The sequence below is a fragment of the Macrobrachium nipponense genome, chromosome 1 (assembly GCF_015104395.2).
Source record: "Macrobrachium nipponense isolate FS-2020 chromosome 1, ASM1510439v2, whole genome shotgun sequence".
Taxonomy (NCBI): domain Eukaryota; kingdom Metazoa; phylum Arthropoda; class Malacostraca; order Decapoda; family Palaemonidae; genus Macrobrachium; species Macrobrachium nipponense.
The window spans coordinates 171,967,608-171,987,047 of record NC_087200.1 but is presented as its reverse complement, the minus strand read 5'-3'; the positions used below and the strand labels follow the sequence as shown (position 1 = coordinate 171,987,047).

The window sequence follows — 19,440 nt, the reverse complement described above, 5'->3', positions numbered from 1 at the left end:
TGTAAAATATCTGTGAGAAAGAAGTACGACTTTATATCGTTATATGCTCCCTTATCGCCTTAAAAGATAGTCAGGCTTAGAAGGTGACCCAAAAGAGAAACCAAAACAGCTGCCATCTTCTGTGCTGGAGAAACCTTTAACAATAGATAAACCTTTAACAATAGATAGATGCATTCTCACTTCAAAATCGAGTTCATATAAGCACAAGAACATAAACCCTACAGTGTCAGAAATGGCTTTGACCATGCAAGTCAAAAACTCTTCCATGCTAAAATCATACTGAGCAAAAGTTCAGTAAGATAAAACTTCAACAATTAAAACAGAGACCTAAACACCAAACATCATCTCAGCATGTCAAAGCACTTGTCAGTCTCGATTATGTCTCCAAAGGAATGAGACCGGCAAAGAAAAGTCTTTGATGGAAGACATTAAAAAAACAAAAAAAAAGGTGGGTCTGCATAAAAAAAAAAATTGAATAGTGAAAGACAATGACTTAAAAAAAAAGCTTTGTATGCTAGATAATGAGAAAACTTATAAAACTTAATCTAATTAAAGGAGAAAGCGTGGGTTTCTTCAAATTTGTACTTAATGGGTGCCAAAATACTTGAAAATAACAGAGACATATTCTCAACATGGTCCCTTTCCTTCATTAAATGCAGATCAAGTTAAGAGGAATTCTTCAGAAAACAAAAAACAGGAGATTCAATCTTTCCTTCCACCAGAGGAGGATTTGGAGTGAGAGCAGGCTAAAGCAGCCACCTGTCCACAATGAATATGCGACTCTACAAAGGAAAACAGGGTGAAGTAGCTCACCTGAGTCAACACAAGTTGGCTCAGCCAAAAGACAAAGCACAACCAGGTGCCTAGGAAAACAGAAAAGGTTGGGAGGAGGGGGGAGAGGAATGACAGCAACTACCTGTAACCCAGCCTCATCTGAAAGCTAGTCAAAAGACTTAGAAAGCAAAGCAGCTAGAATAACATCTACCTTAACCTTAGAAACAACAGAAGATTGGAAAAAGAAACATTAATAAGGGCAAAAAACCTCTTGGCAATAGCTGAAGAAACAACATGTAAGGAACAAACAAGTGCATTTCAAGTGGGAAGAGGAAGAGCAGACAACGATTAAGAATGAAAAGTAGATGTTGAAGAGACTGGTTCAACAATTGATTGAGTCAAAAGTAACATCAGAATAAGTACAGTTCGCTAGACACATTATTAATAACATTGTTTATACAACATATATACTTAGTCCTATCAGTGCTAACAACCTCACAACTAAGTGTCAATGACTTAAATGCATGAAAAACAAGAGGCAGGTGACAGAGGGCACACAAATACATCACCCTGAGAACCAACCCGGTTCCCGAGTAATGGATTCTTCCAACTGTCATAGGGCAGTTCTAGGCTTGAGCTACAGACAAATGAGAGCATTGACACCTTACCTATTATAGGAGGAATGAAAAATGATTGCATATTACTGAAGGGGGAACCCAAAAAGATTCCATAATATAAATTCAGACAAACTTTTTACCTAAGATTTACATTTACATAATGTGCTGACTTTTCAGTATGCTTTAAAAAAAATATAGATGAAGTCTCAGTACTAACTTAAGTATTAGCAGAGGAAAAAGCCCTGGACTGAATATGGAAAACTACAAAGGACCTGGAGAAGGGGGGTGAGAAATGATGGATTTATGACCTGACCTATTTGCTTTTGCAATCTATCTGCTTCCCTTCTCCTCCTCCACTAATGAACTTGAGCATAAAGACATTTGAAATCTCTACATTCCTCACATCTATTCTCAAGATCACACTTTATACCCCTGAAACCACCAAAAAGTGTATATATCTACCTCAAAAATGAACATCCTGCTAACACAGTAATCATTCGTACAGAACCTGACATTCTTGATTTCAGTGGAAGTCACCCTAGGAAAATATAGTACAGTCCAACCTCTTAAATCCAAAAACATTGGGACCAGGCCATTGGTGGACTACAGAAAAATAAAATACATCCCTAAAAAATTAAGCCTGTTGGTAAACATAGTCTTGCAAGGTAATTCCACATACAAATAGCCTAGTTTCCGACTTAGCCTGCTACTTGGCTACATTCTGACATTGCTTTTTATCATTTTATTACTCATATATTTTAACTTCATTTTATAATGTTACACTGTATCATTTTCTTTAATGTACTGTATTTAACACATTTAGCCTACATTCCCGAGTTAGCCTAATCGTAAGTCAACTACAGTGCTAAACTTCTCAGAATCTGCACATTTATTATCAGTGACTTTCATATCTTAAATTTTGTATCTTCTTAACCCTTAAACGCCGAAGCGGTAACAAAAAAAATGTCTCCCGTGTGCCGGAGGTGTTTCAGAGTGAGCGCGGAAGCGGAAAAAATATTTTTTTCAAAAAATCACAGCGCGCTTAGTTTTGAAGATTAAGAGTTCATTTTTGGCTCCTTTTTTTGTCATTGCCTGAAGTTTAGTATGCAACCATCAGAAATGAAAAAAATTATCATTATCATATATAAATAATGCGATATATGATAGCGCAAAAACGAAATTTCATATATAATTGTATTCAAATCGTGCTGTGCGCAAAACGGTTAAAGGTAACAAGTTACTTTTTTTTCGTTGTAATGTACACTAAATTGCGATCATTTTGGTATATAACACATTGTAAAACGATAAAAGCAACACAGAGAAAATATTATCACAAAATAATGCATGAATTCGTAACGCGCGGACGTAAACAAATATTTTTTTCAAAAATTCACCATAAATCTAAATATTGTCCTAGAGACTTCCAATTTCTTTCAGAATGAAGACAAATGATTGAATATTACTATACTATAAGAATATTAGCTTACAAATGCAGTTTTCGACCAGATCTGACGAGTTAAAGTTGACCGAATGTCGAATTTTTTATATATATATTTTTTATATGCAATTATTTCGGAAATAAGAAAAGCTACAACTTTCAATTATTTTTCGTTTTATTCTACATAAAATTGTGCACATTTTCATATATAAAACTCTATGAAATGCCTAATATGAAACGGAGCAAATATTCTGAGAATGGGACGTATACATTTCGGAGATTTGTGGCGGAGAATCCGCGCGCGGAGGGAAGGAAAGTTTTTTTTTTTTAAATTCACCATAAATGTAAATATTGTGCTAGAGACTTCGAATTTGTTTCAAAATGAAGATAAATGACTGAATATTACTAGACTGTAAGAGTTTTAGCTTACAATTGCGTTCTTCGACCATTTCGGTAGAGTCAAATTTGACCGAACGTGGTTTTTTTTTATTTATCGTGATTTATATGCAAATATTTCGAAAATGAGAAAAGCTACAACTTTCAATTATATTTTGTTGTATTCTACATGAAATTGCGCACATTTTCATATATAAAACTTTATGTAACGGCTAATTTAAAATGGTGCAAACATTACCACAATCGCACGTATGATTTTTTCGGAAGAGTTACCGCGCGGAAGTAAAGAAAATGTTATTTTTTTCATAAATTCACCATAAATCGAAATATTGTGCTAGAGACTTCCAATTTGTTGCAAAATGAAGGTAATTGCTTGAATATTACTAGAATATAAGCGTTTTAGCTTACAATTGCGTTTTTCGACCATTTCGGTAGAGTCAAAGTTGACCGAAGGTTGAAAATTTGTCACTTATCATTTTTTATATGAACATATTTCAAAATTGATAAAAGCTACAACCATGGGTTGTTTTTAGTTGTATTGTGCATGAAATTGCGCACATTTTCATATATAAAACTTTATGTAACGGCTAATTTAAAATGGTGCAAACATTACCACAATCGCATGTATGATTTTTTTTGGAAGAGTTACCGCGCGGACGTAAGGAAAAAGTTTTTTCATAAATTCACCATAAATCGAAATATTGTGTTAGAGACTTCCAATTAGTTGCAAAATTAAGGTAAATAATTGAATATTACTAAAATATAAGAGTTTTAGCTTACAATTGCGTTTTTTGACCATTTCGGTAGAGTCAAAGTTGACCGAAGGTTGAAATTTTGGCACTTATCGTTATTTATATGAAAATATCTCAAAACTGATAAAAGCTACAATCATGAGTATTTTTTCGTTGTGTTCTACATAAAAATGCGCACATTTTCATATATAATACTCCATGTAACGGCTAATTTAAAATGGTAAAAAAATTATGTCAAAGTGACGAAATAATTTCCGAGATGTGTCACAGATACTTTTTAGTGCGGCAAGAAAGAAATTCGTGCTTGCGCGCCTGCGTAACGATTGTAAACAAAACAACACCTTGATCCGTGAACTCCCAGCATCCCCCAAGGCGCGTGATTCAAGAGTTTTCGGCTGGTAGGCCTAAAAGTATTTTTCTGCGAATTTTTAAAAAAACTTTTGTATGTCGACGTAAAATACGTCCAGTCGGCACCCGAGAGACAAAAAATGTCGACGTAAAATACGCCCAGTCGGCGTTTAAGGGTTAATTATCGCTATTAGTTTCTTCATTTATTTTGATTGTAGAGGATAGTGGGATGAAAAAAATAATGGATGAATTTCGGCAATCACAGTACACTTGAATGTTGCCGTCAAAACATGAACAAAGCACACCGACGCCATCTATTGAGGAAAATGAAGACTAAACTATTCGCTAATGAAACAAACATTTTCCAGCATAGATAAAGATTTATGCTTGTGCTTCTTACCTCTAGCATCATATGATCTTGTGGGTGGCATATCGAATAGGTAAATACACAGTTACATAAAAGAAATTATTAAAACTGTATCACTAATCTCAAGCACACACAAAGTAAGGAATTTGTGTATGTCAAATATCTCATTGTTTAGATTAAAAGTTTTGACTTGGTAGAGCCTTTTCAAGTGGATATTTTAAAATATGTATTTATTCCTTTTGGTTAATAACAAAAACATATTTGACTTCACATATTTTCAATTACTAACAATTATTTTAATAAAAACAAAGGCGCAAACCTGATGGCAGCACAAAGAACTAATGGTGGCTGATTTAAAATCAAGCCTAAACACAGGAGTTCCCGGACCATAGAATGCCAGTTTTAAGAGGTTCAACTGTACATACATTATGGTGAAGGCAGCAAACAACCAAAACCATGAAATACCAGTAAGTGCCTATAGAAAGTGGCAGTCAGGAGAATTTTGACAAACTAAAATGCTTGAAGCTCACCTGATGGAGAACGTGTATTAGAAAGTTATCTGGGGTCAGCTGTACAACCTCCTTTTATTTGAATGCTGACTAGCTTATCAGCACAGAGAGATATAAGCTATATTTTAAAGATCAGTAGGTAAGATTAATCCCAAATAAAAGCTAATTATAGTTAATACAACTGTCTTTTAAAGACCAGCAGGTATGATTCATCCCAAATAAAAGCTAATAATAGTTAATAAGTTAGTAAGCTTTTTCTGTCTTGTCTTTCATCCTTCCTAATGCACCATAATTTATATTTCTCAAAATGATTACTACTGTTTTTGTTATTATAAAAAATGTACAAAAAATGTGTTTCCTCTTGCTGAACTGCCTTCCTATTTCTTGCCATTGTTTCAGCACTAACCATAATCATTTCCATTGATCATGCTCCAAGCCTCCTGAGGTATGCTTTGCATCCTTTGCCAACTAAAAGATTGCCAAGTACTGAGGACCAATTCATCTAAAGAAATTATTATACTTGGTGCTGCCACAGTTTTTATAAGTAACTTGTGAATGAAAATGCTTGGTACTACAGCTAGTGCTGCAGAAAATGTCAGACTTGGCAGTATACATGTAAATAGTCTTAGAAAGGTCCTCATTGGTACTATAATACTTCAACGGGTGATTGCGACCTTGACCAATCTACTACTACAAACTACTATTTGGCTTGGTTTTTCCTGTTTATACAGTTGTTTTTCCTAGTCATGTTTTTGGTTGCTTATCTCAAGTCAAATGAGCTCTTGAGTGGAGTATCCAAGACTTAATCAGCCAATTTTTGGGTGTTCTTCAGCTTCAGTCTGAGTCTTATATATCATAAATTATGATTCAGAATAATAATGGGTTTGAGGTGGAACATGCTACTAGAACAATTTTTTAAATCTATAAAACACTTTTTTTGTAATACAGAGTTCTCACTTCCAAGTCTTACTGTTTTTTTCTTGCAGCTGACTGACAAGACCCTATTCAAAAGTGAGCGAGTTAATTATTGAGGATCTAGGGATCTGTGTGCAGCACTTGGACAGGGTTACCTTAACTTTTCCTTTGTTTCTGAAAGATAAAACAAATTGTCTGAGGTATTCAAAAGACCACAAATGTGGGCTAATTACAATTAATAGGTTGTAAGAGAAAACTAATCTTGTTTTTAAAAGATGGATATTTTCCCTTACCTCCAGTCTAGTCACTAAATTTCATCCTTAAGAGTTTTTTATCACCTGTCTAATTTTGGTCATGTGTGTTTACATCAGCTTCCAGCTTTGTAGATTTCCTCATTTCTGTCATTATTCTTCCCAAGGCCCCTTTTAAGTTCTTCAGATTTTATATTTTTCTTCCCAATGCCCCCTTTAAGTTCTTCAGATGTTAAATTCTCTTAAGTGTGTAATGTTAACCTTAATTTATTCAGATTTCAGTGTATGTATATGAATACCCTTTTTAATTAGTCATTACATATCATCATATACATCTTTACCTCTTCTTTTCTCTTCATGGGGTTAGCCATGAAATGAGTTCTTTCCAGTCTTCTGTCCTGTGCTCTCTCTGCCTAAACTCCCATCAGGTCTAGGTCTTCATCTGTCATTTTTTAAAATTATTCCTTAGGCCTTCATGTAGATCTTTGTCATATTACTTTCCTGACCAGTTATTCTTCGTCCCTTCTCATCACTTGTACATACTTCTCTATCTTTGAGATCTCAGTCTTTTGTTCAGTCTCTTGATTACCACATCTCTCCAGTTCCACATTGGTAATAGGTAATAGAGCACAGTCTTTCTGCTGTAATTTGGTTATGAATCCTAACACTGGCCACACCTCTCCAAAATCTCTGCCATCTTCAATTTTGTTGCTCAGGTTTCTGTTACATAATGTGGTACAGGCCATATATACTCATTCAATTGTGTGTACAGATTGTGGTTTTGTTAAATTAGCTGTTGAATAATAGCTGTTATGTGCCTGGCTTACTGATAAGGAAAGAAGTAATTGGAATCTAGGTTATTGATTACTTGGCCAGGAGACTATACACTTGATTATTACTTTGCTGTTTACAGGTTATTATGGAATTGTTGGATGGTGGTCCCTTGACAGATGTTGTTACTGAGACCATCATGAAGGAACCACAGATAGCAGCAGTTTGCAATCAGACCTTACAAGGGATTAATTATTTACATCAAAATGTAAGTCAGTTTTCATTAAGGCTGCTATATCATTTTGGAAGTCTAGGACCATATAGTTGTAAATGATATTCTTTGTTATTATTATTCTTTGTACCCATTTGTAACAATTGTTAAAAGTTTTCCTTTCTTCTTGTCCTATCATCTCCTGTTCTATATAATTTTACTTTCATTACTGAGCTTTTTTCATATTGTTGACCATGTTTTTCAGTTTATCTATTAATTTCTAATTTTTCTAGTAGAACTAAAGCATTTATATTTTTCTAGAAGTGATTGGTATAGATAATGTGTTGCCCTCAGCTAGCATCCATAATGTTGGATAACCCCAGTAGCATGTCATTTCAATGTCTTAATGATAGTATACATGTTTTTGTCCTCTATGTGGAATCAGTCCAATATAATAGCAAGTGTACTTCACTTGAAATTTTAGAAAAGTGCTATTTATTTCAAATTTAAATCACCCACAAAAATAATACTGTACGGTACAGTCAAGTCTGCTATCAGTATTTTAATTTGCATTTATGCCTTGTCTCTTTAAGGTCAGTTCTGTTATGTCACATGGTCAATTAGTGATATTATAAATAGCATTAGCTGTTTTCAGCAAGCACTATCTTTTTAAAAGAAAAGTTATTTTACAAATCCACTCATCATAAATTGTTTCATTTTAAAGTAAAACAAATTTATTTCACAAACCCACTCATTTTGATTAGTTTTAATCTGTTTGAAATGCACCCATATACTTGAAGAGTTGAAATGAGGTTCCACCATGTGTTCCCAGCCTATAGTCCACCATCCAGTGCTCTTAGACAGTAGACACAGGAGCCAGTAAATCTCATAAATTCAGGTTGTTTACTTAAATAATGGATGCAACAATATGTATATCCCCAGATAAGGCAGGTACTTGTACTTCAAGATAAAACATTCTCCTGGTAAGCTTAAACAGCAAAGAAGAGGATGGCTGCTCTTGAGCGGATCAAAGGCCCCCTGAGCACCTCAGTGGAGTGATCGGTATGGTCTTGACCTGTCACCTCGGTGGCCGCGAGTTCAATTCTCAGGCATTCCATTGAGGTGTGAGAGATGTGTATTTCTGGTGGTGATAAAAGTTCACTCTTGACGTGGTTCGAAAGTCACATAAAGCCGTTGGTCCCTTTGCTGAATAACCACTGGTTCCATGCAACATAAAAACACCATACAAACAAAGGCCCCATGAGAAACCATGAAACTCGGCATGAAAGAGGATTCTTGAGAGTTCCAGTGACCTGACATAAAAGATGGACATGAGTGAGAAAGCCAATAGGATAAACTACTGGAGGCATGACTTGAGAGCCCATTTGGCCATGAATTTGGGAGTCAATAGAAATATCTTAGGAAATTTAAATGTCAGGATAAGTGACTGTTGAAAGGGTTATAGAGCCAACTAAAGAGCTTAGAAACGTCAAAGGTATACAGGAACACGGCCTTAAAAAAGATGGTAGCAAAGAGTAGCCTAAAGAGTGACAAGTGAGGCTGTGAGGGCCACTGGCAAGGAGTGACTTGAAGGCTCATGTAAGTCCTTGGATTGGCTAAAGTCAAAGGATGAACAAGTATGAAAAACATGGAGAAAGGTCAGGTTGAGAAGAGAGAGAACCAACTGTCATTCCTTAAGGAGATGAAGCCAGAGACACAAGAACAAGCTAGAGAAGCCCATACTTTGTACCAACATGAATCCAACAATAGTATGTAAAGAATGAAGGGATAGGATGTGGTCCATCCAAGGAGAGCCACACTGCGTATGGTAATTGGTACATAAGAAGATACAGCAACTGTGGAAGGTGTTAAAATTATGGTTGTCCGGAAGTCGCTCTTAAGTGAGAAGATATCATTTCCATGAATAGCTAGCATAAGAGTCATAAACTATTGCCACTAAGGCAACAAGCAAGTGGAACTGTGAGGATCATTCAAGCCTTGGCAACACTCAGATCCTCCAAGTCTGTCTACACCACCAAAACAGGAAAGGGCATAAAAGTACTTTGAACCAACCTGAGAAGAGTTATCCCACAGGATGGAACTGATGGTGGAAGATTCTGTGTAATTTGAGGCAAAGCTTAGACTTCTGCTGTAATGCAAGTGAAGAACTCAATCTTAATCAGCCTGATCTTGTCCTTCCCTAATCAGAGAAGCACACAGATGAGAGGTTGAAGGCCATAATCTCGATGCATTTATCTCGACTAGGGGTAACAAAGGTGAGGTAGTCTTGAGAAAACTGGCTGTAGATGAAAACTAGGTCCCATCTCTCTAGACTAGATGAACCAGCTCACTACAACAACAAAAGGGGCAACCATGCTTCCAACACCATTCAAAGCACCAGGAACAACATGAGTAGAAGTTGCTGGGATGAAGGAATTACTTTTGTGGCTTCTATGGAACAATTGGCAAGGATCTCAAAGAAAGGTTCCTGATGAACCAAATCTCCAAGGACCTGTCCCAGCACAAATTGCATGGAGGCAGCTGTGAAGTACCAGATTCCTCAAGAGGAACAGAATAAACAAAATTCCTAAGCTGTGCTGGAAGACCCTGAGAGCAACTGGACTATTCGCCCTAAAAATGATTTAACTCTGAGACATTGCATGCCCACATTGACAACAGCATTGAAGGTACCAGGTTGAACTTCACTAAGTAGCAATGTGAGTCAGAAGGTTGATATAGGGATTAAAAGAAAGCCATAAGACATTTCCAACTACAGGCGGCCCTCGGTTAGCGGCAGGGGTCCCATTCCTGGCCGCCGACGCTAAGCGATTTTAAAGCCTATGGCCACCGCACACCTTCTTTTGAAATTCTAGACCAGTTAACAGTGCCCTAGACCAGTCAAACAGCGCCGTAATCCTACGATGGCGCAATAAGTAAAATCATGTTTATGGAGTATAGTACTGTAGAATTTACTGTACAGTACATAATAGTTTCATACAATCAACTGTCCTGTCAGATATATACATAGCTAAGACTCCGTCGTCCCCGACAGAAATTCAAATTTCGCGCCACTCGCTACAGGTAGGTCAGGTGATCTTCCGGCCTGCCCTGGGTGGCAGGACTAGGAACCATTCCCGTTTTCTATCATATTTTTTCTGTCGCCGGTGGCATCAACATCGTTGCTGCTACCTCCTGACTGGAATTCGCTTTTCTAGACAATTGATCATCTTTTTTTTGGACTTTTTGGTGATGTACCTGGATCGTTGTTTTGGCATTCGCTACTGTGGACTGGATTTGGACTTGCTTTTGATTTTTCTTCAAGAATGTCTGATTCAAGTGGTTGTGTGAGAGTGTGTGTGAATGTAGGCTGCAAGGTGAGGATACCGAAGGCTTCGGTTGATCCTCACACTGTATGCCGCAAATGTAGAGGTTTTGACTGTTCTATTTCTAACACCTGTCATGAATGTGAGAGGTTGAATGTTGAGGAATGGAAGACTCTAACTTCTTACTTGAAGAAGTTAGAGAGGGATAGAGTCAGAAGGGCTGCATCTAAGGGTGCGGGTAGTACAAGGCCTATTGAGCCTTTTAATGATTCTAACTCTTCTTTAAACTATGCATTTGATTCTGATTCTGTATCAGGGCCCTCACTGGCTTTACATTCAGATTCGGCCTCGGAAATTGCTGATCTGAAAGCTACACTTCATAGGATGAAATCCAAAATGGCTGCCATGAAAGGTAAGGATTGTGAAAGTGATTATTTTAGTGAAGTGAGTGCCCCCAGTGTTGTGGAGGGGGCGTCTGACCGTCTCTGCGACGCTCCCAGGCCTAGACCTCTTTCAAGCTCCCAAGCCCAGAGGAGAAGAAAAGTCGAAAGCTGTACGGAGGTTGTGGAGAATTCCCCCCGGTCAGGCGTCCCTTCAGCAGGCTCTGTAGTTAGACAGACTGCTCAGGACCGCTATAGGAAAAGCGTCCTCAGAGAGTGCTTCTCTTCGTCTGCCTCTCCCTCTCCTAAACGAGGGTGGAAGGATTCGGACCTTTCCAGGCCCCTGAAAAGGCACTGGAAAGAACCTATGTTGGATTCAAGCCCCGAACGGTTTTCGGAAGAAGCGCCTCCCTCGATCAAGAAAGCTAAGAGGGTTTTGACGTCCCCTGGCTTGGACAAAACTCCTTCGAGGTCTCCCTCTCCCGTTGAAGAAGACGCCGGAGAAGCTTCCAAGAGGATTATTTTGGCTGTACAAGAACAGTTATCCGCCTTGGTAGGAGTCCTTTCGAAGGATCCTCCTCGTAGGAAAGACGTGAGGCTTCCTGTCAAGAAGTCCCGTCTTCCTTCTCCCGCCAGGAGTGAGGCTCCTGTGGGACGTGAGGCGCATTATAGGCGCGAGATCTCTTCCGATAGAGACTCATATGACGAATATGAAGCGCCAGACAAGCGCGAGGCGCCAGACAATCGCGAGGCGCCAGTCAAGCGCGAGTTTTCTTCCAGACGAGAAGCGTCTTATAGGATTGAAGCGCCAGATAAGCGCGAGCAACTTTACAGGCGCGAGGATTTAGCCAGACGTGATACGTCTGCCAAGCCAGCAGCGTCAGCCAAGCGCGAGGATGCAGCCAGGCGCGAGGATTCAGCCAGGCGCGAGGCGCCAGACAAGCGTCATCCATACAAGGATATAGCGCCAGAAAGGCGCGAGGCGTCAGCCAGGCGCGAGGTTTCAGAGAGGCGCGAGGCGCCAGCCAAGCGCGAGGAGCTAACCAGGCGCGAGACGTCTGATTTGTTTCATAGGGGCTCTGTACATGCTCTTAGCCCCTCTCCAATTAGGAGTTTGTCTCCCGCAGAGAGAGTAATTGGGCAGGAAGACCCAGAACGAGAATTGAATTCTCCTTCTGATCCTATCTTGGAAGAGGACTCAGAAGACGAAACTCACGGCAGAGAAGGGCTGTCTAACTATAAAGTTTTGACAGCTCTCCTTCTTCAGGAATACGGAGATGCCTTGACCCCTGCCGCTCCTCCTTCTCCTCGCTCACTTTTTTCATGCTCCAAGACGCCAAAGTCGTCGGCTTTTCTGAAGATGAGGCCGACGATTTCTATGAAGAGAGCTCTTCAGTCTCTGGATAGCTGGATGCTAACCAAAAAGGAGTTAGTTAGAACGGTGTTCTGCATGCCTCCCGCTAGACTTACGGGCAAGAGAGGTATTTGGTACCAGACTGGGGAGAATATGGGGCTCACTCTCCCAGCTTCGGCTGAAGCTGACTTTTCCAGTCTGGTAGACGCATCCAGGAGACATAGCCTTCATACGGCTAGAATAACTTGGGGTCTTTCGGAGTTGGATCATCTCCTCAAGGGACTTTTTCATATTTTGGAAGTCTTCAACTTCCTGGATTGGTCCCTTGGGGTGATGGCCAAGAAGGCCCATGCCTCGGAAGGACTCGATCCTGACGTACTCCTTGCGATCTTGTCGTGCATTGACAAGGTGGTACAGGACGGCTCAGGGGAAGTCTCTTCTTTATTTGGAGCCGGTCTCTTGAAGAAGAGATCTGTTTTTAGCGCTTTTCTAACGAAAGCAGTTTCGCATTTGCAAAGGGCAGCTTTGTTATTCGCTCCCAGGTCTGACTTTCTGTTCCCTTCGCAGTTGGTTAGGGACATTTCCCGTTCGCTGACGGAGAAAGCGACACAGGATCTTCTCCTTCAATCGTCCAGGAAAAAGAGACCAGTGATGGTGGGAGACAAGAAAGGTGTTACTACGCCTCTTCAGCCCTTTCGAGGAGGTCCTCCCTCTAGACCTCCCTCTAAAAGGAAAGCGACTGAGAAGAGAGGTAGAGCTTCTTTCCGTCCCTTTAAAAGGGGAAAGTGAAGTGACGTTCTCCAAACACCAGTAGGTGCCAGGCTCCGGGGGTTTGCGGAAGCCTGGACTCTCATCGATACAGACGCTTGGTCAATGTCTGTTCTACAGAAAGGATACCTCATTCCTTTCCTGGACAATCCTCCCCTGACGTCAACTCCGCGGGAATTGTCCGCCAATTACAAGGACCCTGTGTTGAAAGATACTCTTCAACAAATGGTGGATCAAATGTGGGACAAGAGAGCAATAGAGCTAGTGCTGGATCAAAGCTCCCCAGGGTTTTACAATCGTCTTTTCTTGGTTGCGAAAGCCTCGGGGGGCTGGAGACCAGTTCTAGATGTCAGCGCTCTGAACAAGTTTGTTCAGAAACAGAAGTTCTCCATGGAGACTTCTGCATCAGTCCTTGCGGCTCTTCGCCAAGGGGATTGGATGGTGTCTCTGGATCTCCAGGATGCCTATTTTCACGTCCCGATTCATCCTTCGTCGAAGAAGTACCTCCGTTTCATGACGGGGGGAAGGATCTTCCAATTCAGAGCCTTGTGTTTCAGCCTTTCTACGGCTCCTCAGGTCTTCACGAGCCTTATGAAAAATGTGGCGAGATGGCTTCACCTGAAAGGTATCAGTATCTCTCTGTACCTGGACGACTGGCTCATCAGAGCAAAGTCAGAGAAACAGTGTTTGGAGGACCTTGCTTTGACACTAAACCTGATAAAGACCTTAGGATTGCTCGTGAACCTCGAGAAGTCCCAACTGATCCCCAGCCAGAACTTGGTCTATCTGGGGATTCGGATGGATTCTCGGGGTTTTCGAGTATTTCCTTCTCAAGAGAGACTAACGAGAGGCTTAGAGAAAGTCTCTCTCTTCTTAGGGAAAGAACGTACTTCGGCGAGGGAATGGTTGAGCCTATTAGGGACACTTTCCTCGCTCGAACAGTTCTTTCCTCTAGGAAGACTTCATCTCCGTCCGCTTCAGTTCTTCCTCAGAAGATCGTGGAACATGAAGACAGGAATTCTTTCGGACAGTTTTCCCATTCCAGTTTGGATGAAGCGCCACTTAGAATGGTGGTTACTCCCACTGAAGGAAAACAAGGGTACTTCCCTAGAAACTCAGAACCCGAACCTTGTATTGTTTTCCGACGCGTCTGAAAAAGGTTGGGGAGCAACCTTGGGAAAGAGAGAGGTGTCAGGCACCTGGAATGCTCTTCAAGTGTCCTGGCACATAAACTGCAAAGAGCTGTTTGCCGTACACCTGGCCCTAAAGAGCTTCGAACCTTTAGTGAGGAACAAGATAGTCCAAGTGAATGCGGACAACACAACCGCCCTTGCCTACATTCGAAAGCAAGGAGGTACTCACTCGTATGCCCTATACGAGCTCGCAAGAGACCTTCTTTTGTGGACATCACAGAGGAACATCTCTCTTTTGACGAGGTTTGTTCAAGGAGTAAGGAACGTGAGAGCAGACAGGCTGAGCAGGAGGAACCAGGTCCTTCATACCGAATGGACCCTCCACTCAGAAGTTTGTCGGAATCTATGGTCTCTTTGGGGGACTCCTCATGTCGACCTCTTTGCCACGTTCCTCTCAAAAAGACTGGAAGTCTTTTGCTCAGTAGTAGAAGACCCCAGAGCTCTAACAGTAGACGCCTTCCTTCTAGATTGATCTCATGTAGACGTTTACGCATTTCCCCCAGATCTCATGTAGACGTTTACGCATTTCCCCCATTCAAGATCCTGGGGCAAGTGCTCAGGAAGTTTGTGACATCAAAGGGGATGAAAATGACCCTGATAGCCCCCTTTTGGCCAGCTCAAGAGTGGTTCACGGAGGTGCTGGAGTGGATGGTAGACTTCCCCAGATCCCTCCCACAAAGGAAGGATCTTCTCAGACAACCACACTTCGAGAGGTTTCATCAAAACCTCCCCGCTCTCGCTCTGACTGCCTTTCGACTATCGAAAGACTTGTCAGAGCGAGAGGCTTTTCTCGCAAGGCAGCAAGCTCGATCGCTAGAGCCCGGAGAACTTCCACTATCCGAGTTTACCAATCGAAGTGGGAAGTTTTTAGAAGGTGGTGCAAGTCGAAGAAGTTGTCCTCCTCCAGTACCTCTGTAACAGAAATCGCTGATTTTCTGTTATATTTGAGAGAGGAATCTCGTCTCTCCGTAGCCACTATAAAGGGCTATAGGAGTATGCTTTCGGCCGTCTTTAGGAATAGAGGCCTAGATCTGGGAAATAATAGAGATCTACATGATCTGATTAGATCTTTTGAGACCATGAAGTCTAAGATTACATCTCCCCCTAACTGGAATCTCGACGTGGTCCTGAAGTTCTTGTCCTCGGCAAGATTTGAACCTCTGCATTTGGCCTCGTTTCGTGACCTAACGAGAAAATGTTTGTTTCTTTTGTCACTGGCGACGGCTAAAAGAGTTAGTGAGCTGCACGCCCTTAGTGATAAAGTGGGTTTCAAACTAGATTCAGCCATCTGTTCATTCAAAGATTTATTTTTGGCGAAGAATGAAAATCCTTTGAATCCCTGGCCGAGAAACTTCGAAGTTAAAGGCTTATCGGGTCTCGTCGGCAGGGAAACGGAGAGGTCTCTTTGCCCAGTAAGGGCTTTAAAGTTTTACATGCAGAGAAAGAAACAGTTGGGAGGTTCTAGACAAGGTCTCTGGTGTTCGGTGAAGGATCCATCAAGACCTATGTCCAAGAATGCTTTAGCCTTTTTTGTCAGGAACGTCATTACTGACGCTCATAAGGCTTGCACGGGTGACTCTTTCAAACTCCTGAGAGTAAGAGCTCATGAAGTGAGAGCAGTAGCTACGTCTCTCTCTTTTCAGAGAAATATGTCACTAAAGAATATCTTGGAAGCGACATATTGGAGGTGTAATTCAGTGTTTGCTTCTCACTATTTAAAGGACGTTCGTGTGACCTACGAAAAATGTTTTTCTTTAGGTCCTTTCGTGTCTGCGGGCACAATCCTGGGTACAGGAGCTAACACCAATCCTTTAAATGATGCATAAGTCTAATAGATATGTTCTAGACTTTCTGCTGAGCAGGTGCAGGTGCCGCACAGGCGGCCAGTCACTTTCGTTCAGTAAGGAACTCTTGTGATATCTTTTATTAGATGAGTATCATAAAAATTTTTTTTTTTTTTTGGAAAATTAATGTGTGCGTGTGCAATTTGGTTTAGAGTTATGGTTGTTGTGAAGAGTTTGGGGATAACTCGGAGCAATTTTTAATACTAACATGGTGGTTAGGATCAGGTGGTCGGGATTGGTTGTGTGCTCCTTCATAAGGCGTGTTGTCATATAAGTGGATCAGCACCCATTGACAAAGTCCTTTCAGGCTCTGCCGAGTAAGTGGATAAGACCCCTTCGGCAGACCCACAAGAACTCTTGGCCATAGATCACATATCTCGCTAAAGTTTCTTGAGGTGATGCCGACTCCTGGGCTACAGCCACAAAGTCTACCACCTATCAGGTAGGAACCAAGGTTTTTTTTTATACCTACAACATATGTTGTTTACCTGTCTATTCCCGAAGTAGCTGTCTCTTACCCTCCACCGAAGGGTGCCAATCAGCTATGTATATATCTGACAGGTAAGTTGATTGTATGAAAATGATATTGTTATGATACAATAAAGTTTCATACATACTTACCTGGCAGATATATACGATTAGGGCCCACCCAGCCTCCCCGCAAGGAGACAGGTGGAAGAGAAAAAATATGATAGAAAACGGGAATGGTTCCTAGTCCTGCCACCCAGGGCAGGCCGGTAGATCACCTGACCTACCTGTAGCGAGTGGCGCGAAATTTGAATTTCTGTCGGGGACGACGGAGTCTTAGCTATGTATATATATGCCAGGTAAGTATGTATGAAACTTTATTGTATCATAACAATATCATTATTATAAATACTTTAAAGTGGAAAAAAGCCTAGCTTTAATCCTTTGGGTGTCTAGAGTATGTAAAGATATATTAAGGTTTTATACAATGTACAGGTAGCTGTAGTGTTCAAGTTATATAATTTGTCTTACGATAATCCGATTTTATGAGAGACCAAATTACAGTAGCCTAACTTTATCCCATCTTCTAGTTACATAAGTTCAAAAACAGCAAAAGAGAATGATGAAAGTATGATTTTAATGTTATACTTGTTACGTAAATGTGAACAGCCATGAACAACCTAACTAGAAATGACTTTTTTTTTTTTTTTTTTTTTTTTTTTTTTTTTTTTTTTTTTTTTTTTTTTTTTTCTAAGTCACATACAACCGAATTGGATAACATCCGTTTGGCTTGTATTTCAATCATTGTACTATAGTACACTATTATCGTAAGTGTTATAAATGACGTTATGTAGAATAGAACTGAGATATCTTAATGAAATAACTTTATTCACTATAGATCAAAGATCAATATAGATCAAAGATCAATCGGGCAATATACTGTTAAATTTAAACCTAGTTATAACTGAAGCTGAGAAAACTGTTCAAGCTGCTAATGACTATTATCGTGCATTGGCAACAAGAATAAAACTCCAGTAAACGTATGCCATCAAACACAACTGTAGATAAAATAGAGATAAAATCATTTTAATCAAAAGTACTGTGCTTGAAAGAACACATTTTACTGTTGGTTTCACGCCGATATAAGATAAATAATGTCAAGTTAGTATTATGATGATATAAAGGAAAATTGCTAACGGAATCACATAATTTTTTTACGCAATAAACATGCCGCCAACGTAATCTGTTAAAAAAAAATTTGTTCACAATCACAACGAGACATATTCAATTCACATTTCCACCTTAAAGCACGTCATATAAGGAAAAATAACCTTGTCTCATATAAGTCAAGTATCTAGGCATTCGTTTATGCTAACTAGAAGCAAGAAAATTTGCTCAGAATTGTGTTAAATATGGCGAAACAAACTCGTATTCGCCATCAGTTGATTTCAAACCAAAAAATTGGCGGCCCCGCGGAATACTGGCTTAGATTTGCATAATATGAGAATACATACAATATTATTGGATACAGTGAAGTAATGTATAACTTTTTAAAGGATTTATGGAAAAGATGGATATTTACTTTTTCTTCTGTGCTTTTCTTAATTTTCGTCACTATGCCATCTACTTAGCAGCAAGGTATATAGCTTACATAGGAGCGGCATCTTGAGCTCGTACGGTCGTATCTCAGTTTTCTGCTCGAGTAACAGCCAAAAATCGACCAAGTTGCACAGTTACATTTTGTACTTCTATCCCATGGAAAAACAAACAAATTGTAGTGTTGCAAAATCAAATGTATATGTGAGTTTTGTCTTTTAAAATAAATTTATGCAGCAATTGTAAATATAATTTGTTATAAAAACGTGATTCAATTATATAAATTAAAATTTTATTATTCGGGCGCGACTAAACAACCTATTGTCTTCATCATGTGAAGGGCTGTTACAAAGATTTCAAATGGACATGCGTACTGCCACCGTATCATTTATGTACAAAAATAAAATAAATTTAACAAAATGAGTTATAATTAGCTCCCAAATTAATAGAATAACACTGCATTATTTGGAATGGTGGCGGACAAAAACGAACATGAAAAAACATCCTCTGACAACGTGGAGGGTAGTTACAAAAGCTGCCTTAATTTGTATCATATTTATGTACAAAAATAAAAATACCCTATACGTAATATATTTTCATGCACATTTTAAGCATAAAAGCATGAACATTTATAAAATCGACACATCGATCACTAAATTTGCACACTTTTTTTTTTTTTTTTTTTTAACGATATTTTTGGAAGAGCGGCAGGCAGCGGCTTACAAGAACGAACATGAAAAAACATCGAATTTGATACCGTGAAGGGCAGTTTCAAAAGCTGCCCTAGTATCATATTCCTGCACAGAAATAAAAAAACCCCATATGTAATACATTTTCTTACACATTTTAAACATAAAATCATGAACATTTATAAGATCGACATATCGATCGCTAAATTTGCACTTTTTTTAACCATATTTTCGGAAGAGCGACAGGCGGCGGCTTACAAGAACGAATATGAAAAAACATCGTATTTGATAACGTGAAGGGCCGTTTCAAAAGCTGCCTTTGTATCATATTTCTGTGCAGAAATAAAAATACCCTATTCATAATACATTTTCATTTTAAACATAAAAGCATGAATATTTATAAATCAACACATCCATATCTAAATTTACCCTCATTTAACTCTATATTTTCGGCATAGAGCAGCGTCAGAGGCATA

General features: G+C 39.6%; 1 protein-coding gene and 1 pseudogene across 1 annotated transcript in view; one reads left to right on the top strand and one right to left on the bottom strand.

Annotated features, from left to right (window-relative positions):
• Positions 1 to 19,440, bottom strand: part of LOC135218999 (serine/threonine-protein kinase PAK 2-like) — a 288,649-nt pseudogene that overhangs the window by 170,446 nt on the left and 98,763 nt on the right.
• LOC135220063 (serine/threonine-protein kinase PAK 2-like) overlaps positions 1 to 19,440 on the top strand; it is a 59,272-nt gene that overhangs the window by 32,156 nt on the left and 7,676 nt on the right. Inside the window, exon 5 of the mRNA XM_064257392.1 lies at positions 7,281 to 7,406. Within this exon, the coding sequence (XP_064113462.1) occupies positions 7,281 to 7,406 (126 nt within the window). The remainder of the gene's footprint in view (positions 1 to 7,280; positions 7,407 to 19,440) is intronic.